The sequence below is a fragment of the Echinops telfairi genome, unplaced genomic scaffold (genome assembly GCF_000313985.2).
Source record: "Echinops telfairi isolate 266 unplaced genomic scaffold, ASM31398v2 ScPeMD7_60;HRSCAF=208, whole genome shotgun sequence".
Taxonomy (NCBI): Eukaryota; Metazoa; Chordata; class Mammalia; order Afrosoricida; family Tenrecidae; genus Echinops; species Echinops telfairi.
Genome location: NW_022103958.1, coordinates 3,154,800 through 3,162,601, shown reverse-complemented (window position 1 = coordinate 3,162,601; position 7,802 = coordinate 3,154,800). Strand labels below are relative to the sequence as shown.

Below are 7,802 nucleotides of genomic sequence, written 5' to 3'. Positions count from 1 at the left end.
TGAAACACTGCCTCGTCCTGTGCCTTCACAACTGTTGATCCCATTGTTGCAGCCACTGTGTCAATCCATTTTGTTGAGGGTTTCCCTCTTTTTTACTGCCCCTCTACTTTACCGAGCATGATGTGGTACTATGGACAAGGGAGTTCTTCTACAAATGGTCACAAATGTCCATTTGTAAAATGAGATGGTTGGGGTTTTTTGTTTTTTTTTGAGGTGGTTGGTTTTTTAAAGTCTTGTAAAATATCAGAATCTGTGTGGTGCCATTTGAAATTATTGAGAGAGTGTGAGTGATTAGGATGGAATTACATTTATCTTCACTTTGAGAACCATCGTATCAGTTCATCAAACTCTTGTTTACATACCTTTTCTTCTGGTTATTATCCATATTCTCTCCTGCTCCAGTGTGAAGTCCCCCAGGTTACCTGGGGTAACATCTGCACATGAGTTTTACGTACTGGCCACTTTTTCTTTCTAAGCTTCTAGGTGATTTGGCATTGTGGGGAGACAAAGTGTTTGTTGCCAGCTAAGTGGGGGAGTTATTGGGAATGGGATGGGTGGAGGTTGGGGTGGCAAGTACCAGCAGAGAGAAGATTTAATACAGATTAGACACAGATGCGAGAAAAAGAAAAGGTAGATTTCAGGGCAAAGCTATCAGGTATTCTGTTTTTTAGGGACTAAGTCCAGAAACATTGGATTCCAGCAGTCTTCCTCTTCCCCCATCTCTTTTATTGGTCCTAGTACACTTTAATTTCACTAATAGATAAAAAAGTTAAATTCAAACACGATAAAAGATATGTGTTGGTGTAAGCAAATAAAAAAATCAACATTTTTACTCTTAATGGGTTCTCCATTTACATGTAATGTCCGTACACATAAGGTTGTGGTTAAAGGGAATGAATGGACTTTGTGATTAGGCTGTCTGGATTAAGATCCGGGCTCCAGGACTGGGAAACTGTAGTCAAATTAGTTCACGTCTCTGTGTTTCTCTTTGGGAGCGCTGGTGGTGTAGTGGTTATCCATTGGGCTGCAATCCAAAAGGTTAGTAGTTCAAATCACCAGCTGCTCTGCAGGAGACAGATAGGGCTTTCTACTCCTCTGAACACAGTCTTGGAAACTCTGGCTGCCCTATAGGGTCACTGGGGGTTGGCATCCCCTCAATGACAATGAGGTCCTTTTGGTGCTTGTCTTTACTCAAATACAGAACAGCGGGGATAACAATAATCCACCCAGGAGCCCTGGTGGCGGAGTGGGTTGGGCAGCTGACAATAATACGCATGTCACAGGCTTCCTGTGAGAATTTAAGGAATTTATACAGAGAAGATACTTATAAAATTACTGGCACATAGTAAGTATTACTGGAATGCTAGCTATAATTGTTAAGCAAATATAATTTAAAATTTAAGGAGAATATTAAATGGATGATTTTTGTATATCAAGATAGCCTATTGCTTAGGAGAAGACACAGACACACCTGTTAGAATTACAGAAGCACTTGCTGATTGCTGTGAAAGAGGTGTGATAACATCTTGTAGCAGCACAAGCCAAAAGCAAACCCTGTGCCTTCAAGCCAGTCCTGATTCCTGATGACTATAGGAGAGAGTGGAACTGCCCCCGGGTTTCTGAGGCTGTAAAACCTTCACAGACGCAGACTATCCTGATTTTCTCTCTTGGAGTGAAGAATGGGTTCAAACCATAGAACAATCTCCGGTTGGCAGCCAAGCACTTAAGTTACTATGTTACCAGAGTTCCTTGTGAGAGTTCAAGAGGGAGAAATGAGATTCTTCATGTATTCTAGAAGGGATGTAAGCACAGAGGAGGGTGAGAAGACACCTGGGATTTATTTTCGTTGCTACTTCACAACTGTAATTTTGCTCCTGTTATGCATCAGGTGACCCCTGTAAAAGGATCGTTCGACCTCCAGAGGGGTCGCAACCCACAGGTTGAGGACCGCTGAGTTACAGCTTTGGAAGCCCTAAATAGGCTCACTATGAGTTGGAAATAACTAGAGGTTAGTGTGTGTGTGTGTGTGTGTGTGTGTGTGTGTGTGTGTGTGTGTGTGTGTGTGTGTGTGTGTGTGTGTGTGTGTGTTTGTGTGTGTGATTGAATCAGCAGGACTAGAATTGAGTTAAAAACATTAGGCTTAGAAGGGACGAGACAAGGAGGGAGCATGTGTTAGACAGGGTTCTCTGGAGAAACAAAACCAGGACACTAATGATTTTGTATATATTTATTTAGATTGATAGATACAAAAGAAATAAGCAGTTAACTTATCTATAAGCAGTACAAATGGCTCAGTGCAACTCACTCCCGTGAGACACTGGCAGTCCTTCAAGTCTTGAGGGCAAGGCAGGTCACCAACAGTCAGCCAGATGACAGGGTCTGACACTCTCCAGCTCAAGAGATGTAAATTTCAATGGTGTGGCGAAGCAGGTCTTAAAGGAACCTCAGATTACAACGACACAGTCCACGGGTTAGGTGTCCCACAGGTAATGTAGCTTGCAAATCGAGGCAAAGAACAAACAAGGCAGCCGCACACTGGTCCAATGATCAAAGGGCAAGAGACAAGAAAGGCGAGGTTTGCTGAGCCATTTCTCTCTCCGCCCTTCAATTAATCCCACATGTGCTTATCAGCCAGGTTGGCAAATAAACTAATTCAGAGCATATCTGCCCAAGGAAGGCTGTGTAGTGGGATTGAGTACCATGGTGTATGGCATGAGAGAAGATTGTCTGAGAAGATGAGTGGAAATTTCATGGATCAGAAGGTAATTGTTGAGGTGGCTCAAACAAAAAAGGACATGAACTATGAACTTCATTTTCTGAAATTCTAGTCATCTCTAAACATAATGACTGCTCTGTGCGTTTCAAGCTGCTAATATAACTATAAATGAACTATAAATGTAGGCCACTACCAGTTACATACTGTTATACCCCTAATCTTGTCTTTGCAAGAGGATGTGGCGAAAGATTTTTCAGGAGGATCTTTATCATCTTATTTTTTAACCATGAAACTATTTGTCTTGCAAGGTGCTAAGATAGTGCCAGATGTTTCAATATAACTTCTTTTTACCTTACCTGAAACATTTAACTCTTTAGTAGGCCTTCTCTTCCTGCTTCTGTGATGACAGATACCAATTTCTTCTGTGGGCAGTCACTTTTTTTTTCTTTTCTCCATAAAACCAAAAAAACCACTCATTGCCATCAAGTCAATGCTGACTCATAGTGACGCTATAGGACCGAGTAGAACTTTCCCGGTGAGAATGACTTTTCACCGGAGTAGGAAGTACCCTCTTTCTCCCTCGAAGCAGCTGGTGGTTATGAACTGCTGACTTTTCAGTTCCCTGCCCAATGCATCACCTCCACACTTAATTCCCAGGGAATGTGCTTTCTCTGGCCCCTTTTTGGGTAGACAGTTAATGCTCCTTAGAGGCAAGGATGGTGAGACTTGGTCTCAAGTAAGACATGTTGTCAGGAGAGACCAGTCCTTGGAGGTAAAGCAGAGGGGCCTCAAGGAGATGGGCTGACCCAGTCGCTGTAATAATGGGCTCAAACATAAGAACGATTGTGAGGCTGGTGCAGCTGGACTGCTTCCTTCTGTTGTACACAGGGTCGCAATGAGTCAGAAGCGCCTTGGTGGCACCTGACAACCCCCCCTATAACCATGGTGATGAGATACATTATTTGGGGGTGTGGGAAAACTGAGGACATCTCTCTTTATAGCCTGTAAAGCAAATCCAGAAAGGAGGCAAACGAATAGAGCAGCTCTTTGTGCGCGAAGGCAAAATAGCAGCTTTGTTACAGAAAGAGACAATAGTGGAGATTGTACAAGTCTTGTATCTGCAAACGATCTTCCTAGACTAAACCCCAGCATTAGGCAAATACACATCCAGTTGTGACATCACTGGACCTAGACAGCCTGACCCCATAGAGAGAGAGGTTGCCTTTGGGCAAAGTAAAAAGAATGTTTGATGTAGCATCTTACTCCAAGAGAGAGAGGGGGAGAGGAAGATCCAGCTCTATGTACCTAATCTCTTCTTGCAAATTCACTCCAGCCCTCCAGTGGCAGGCTATTGTAGTGAGACTAGGAGTGTTCCTTGCTGCAGCTCCCTGCACACGGCAAGAAACTTCAGGAATGGGGAAGAGATGACCTGTTGCAAGTACTCCCACTGTGGGCTGATTCCGATGTCAGGTCAAAGAATTCAGAATGGAGAAAAACTGCGTAGTAATTTGGTGCTGGCTCTAATCATCACTGCCTCCAACATTTGTAGATCTGACCCACATCTCCTTGGACTATATTACTAACAGTAAAGAGGGTACACACATTTGATTAATACTGCCGGTTTGTTCTCCAGAGACTTGTACTTACCTACATTTCGACAACAGATTCTGGGACGATTTATTTACTTACCCTTGCCAACTCTTCTACTTGCTGCCAATCTAGTAGTGAAAAGTAATATCTGATTATTAGAGTCCCTGGGAGGTATAAACCCAGTTAAAGCACTGGCTTCTTAATGGAAAGGTGGGTGGTTCTAATTCACCCAGAGGTACCTAAAGGAAAAACCTGAATATTTACTTTTGAAAAATTGGGCATTGAAAATTCTGAGGCGTACAGTTTAACTCTGATACCAAGGGGATCATTATAAGTTGGAATCACATGAATGTGAGCTAGCACTAACAATAGCAAGGCCATTTCACTATTGACTTGACTAGTTGCCCAAATCCAGACTTTACAATGGTGAATGAGAAATAATGCAGGATTCATATTTAGAAAGCCTGGTTCAGAATTCACCACTCCGTAATCTTGGGTATTATTTTTTCCCTTAATTTTCTAATCTGTACACTAGTGTTCTGTTATTAACATCCAATACTGAATTGGCTAAATAAATGATGGAGTGATGTATATTTTAAATTGTTTTATACCGGCTAATACTTGGCAAAAAATTGAAAATATATTTTTGGAGGACAACAAAGGAGTCCATAAGTGATGCAAAGGATTAACCCATTCTTCTACTAATAGAAAGGTTGTCAGTTCTAGTCTACTTAGAGGTGTTTCAGAAGACAAGCCTCACTGGAAAGCCAGCTGCTGAAACCCAATGGAGTGCAGTCCTATTCTGGCACATACAGAGTAGGCTTGAGTTGGATCCACTCAACAGCTGTGCTTTTCAATTGTGGTGGTTGTTCATATGTTGTAGGTGAGATGGATTGGCATTATAATTTTTGCTTGTTTGATTGCAGACCTCCTCTTCACTGGGAGCCTCATACCCGATGGGATCCACGGCTCGTACAAGTAATGTGACTGAGTTAATTCTCACCGGCCTCTTCCAGGATCCAGAGGTGCAGAGAATTTGCTTTGGGGTCTTCCTTCCTGTGTACCTGGCCACGGTGGTGGGCAATGGCCTCATCGTGTTGACAGTCAGTGTGAGCAAGAGTCTCCATTCCCCCATGTACTTCTTCCTTAGCTACCTGTCCCTGGTCGAGATCAGTTACTCCTCTACTATTGTCCCTAAATTCATCACTGACTTGCTCAGCAAGATTAAAACCATCTCCCTGCAGGGTTGTATAACTCAGATCTTCTTCTTTCACTTCTTTGGGGTGGTAGAGACTCTCTTGCTCACAGTAATGGCTTATGATCGCTATGTGGCCATCTGCAAACCCTTACACTACACCACCATCATGAGCCGGTCTGTATGTCATTTTTTGGTGGCAGGTTCCTGGCTGGGGGGCCTAATTCACTCTATGGTTCAAATTCTTGTCATTGTTCAATTGCCCTTCTGTGGTCCCAATATAATTGACCACTACTTTTGTGACCTCCATCCCCTCTTTAAGGTTGCCTGCACTGATATCTTTGTGGAAGGCATTATTGTGTTTGCCAACAGTGGCTTGTTCTCTGTCATATCTTTTCTCACTTTGGTATCTTCTTACATTGTGATCTTGGTCCACTTGCGGAATCATTCTGCAGAGGGGAGGCGCAAAGCTCTCTCCACCTGTGCCTCCCACATCACGGTGGTCATCTTGTTCTTTGGACCTGCCATCTTCCTCTACTTGAGGCCCTCTTCCACCCTCACTGAGGATAAACAGGTGGCGGTGTTCTACACGGTCATCACCCCCATGCTGAACCCCATCATCTACACCCTGAGAAATGCAGAGGTGAAGAATGCTATGAGAAGGTTGTGTGGCAGGAAAGTGAACTCAGGAGTGGAGAGACAATGAAAGGAATATAAAATAAAAAACAACCTCTGAGCAGAGCGATCAGTCCTGTGGTTTGAGTTTAGTCAGCCAGGGGAGAGTAGAGAGTTAGCCTCTTTATATTTTATGTTATATGTTAGGGGAGTGATTTTTATTCCATTGGACTAATTAGGATCTATGCATCATTGCCAAAATTTTGGGGTATGTCTAATATTTTGCTACTTTCCTTCATTTTCTCCCAGTGCTCCATAGTGCAAAGTGCATAGAATTTAGAGAGCGACTACCTAGACTAAACTCCCCACTGTTTTAGTAATGGAGTAATTTAGGTTCTCTGCTACTTGCTGTAACCATGCTGTGGTGTGGAGCAGGACCACGGCATGTGGAGACAGCGCGGCTTGAGTTTTCCTTTGTCTCTCCTTACTAGTGTCTTCTTCTTCCTTTTCTCCTCCTCCTCCTCCTTTAACGCAAAGGCTGTTTACTGTTTCACACAGTTAATATTTAAATAAGAACAATGAAAGAGGTACATAAATGAATTATGTTATACGAGATTTAAAAGATTAAAGAATACCTGACAAAAGCAATACAATTGTCTTCTGCATTGCTTCTTAATTGGTGTCCTCACTTGCAATATTCCTTGTTCTTTCCGAGCATCATGGGCTGTGTCAGTTAACCATCTTTACACTTAGGAGTAGGATCCCATTCCTTTAGAGGCAGGCCAATTAGACAATAGTCATTGTGTTTTCTATATTAGAAACAGGTGACTTCTGTGAACATACTATGTTCATCTTTGACAAACCTTTTTCTGCTTCTGTTGGATGTACAGTAACTGTTCTGACCATAGTTTTAGCTTTTTGAACACATTCAGGAATTGAATAATTCACTCATAATACCTCTTGGGAGTTTGGGATGTAATACAAAGCTGAAATGAATGACAGTGTGTTACTCTGGTTATTTCACATTTTTTTCTCTTTATGCTAGGTATTTGTTTATTGAAGTAACAAATGCAAGGGAATAAAAATGTGTTATTTCATCTAGAGTACAATGAATTTTATGAAATGGATCAATACATATTACAAGTTGAGTTAGTTCTGATACATGGTGACTAAATGTGAGCAAATGTATGGGGAAAAAGCTATTTGTTCTAGAGTCAAATGGAACAGGACCACCTATCATGGCTCAAGGTTGTGGAAGCATGCTGACAACCCTACCATGGGAGTTAATGAAGCAGTTTTGGGATTGTCTGATGCCTGAGATAAACGCACACTTTGCCTCCTGCTCCCTGGCAAAAGCTGCAGAAAGCAGCCACTTGCAAACTTATCAGTTTCTTCATGTTCCCAAACTTGTCCTTCCTTCCCATCTGTGTATAACTCTACTTCAGTGTTAATGCACCTTTGTATACTTTCAAAGAATTGTTAATTGTCCTTTGGTATAATCCTGGCATTAGGTACAGTCTTTGTGACAGGGAAAGTATTTAAGCCTGTCCTTAACAAAGCTCTGGACCCTAGAGTGTCTTACTGTAGGGACCCCAGGCCCTAGCCTTTATCTTCCTCTTTCGTACATGCGTTTTCTCTCTTGCAGATCGGACCCTCTGGAACCTGTTTGTTTTGTAAGATAAGAGC

The 7,802-nt window shown here is 42.3% G+C and overlaps 1 protein-coding gene across 1 annotated transcript; it reads left to right on the top strand.

Moving 5' to 3' along the window:
* The first annotated feature begins 5,262 nt into the window (after positions 1-5,262).
* Positions 5,263-6,207, top strand: LOC101663633 (olfactory receptor 4B1-like). Its single transcript, XM_004708446.1, has one exon. The coding sequence runs from the start codon at positions 5,263-5,265 to the stop codon at positions 6,205-6,207; it is 945 nt and encodes a 314-aa protein (XP_004708503.1).
* The last annotated feature ends 1,595 nt before the right edge of the window (positions 6,208-7,802 follow it).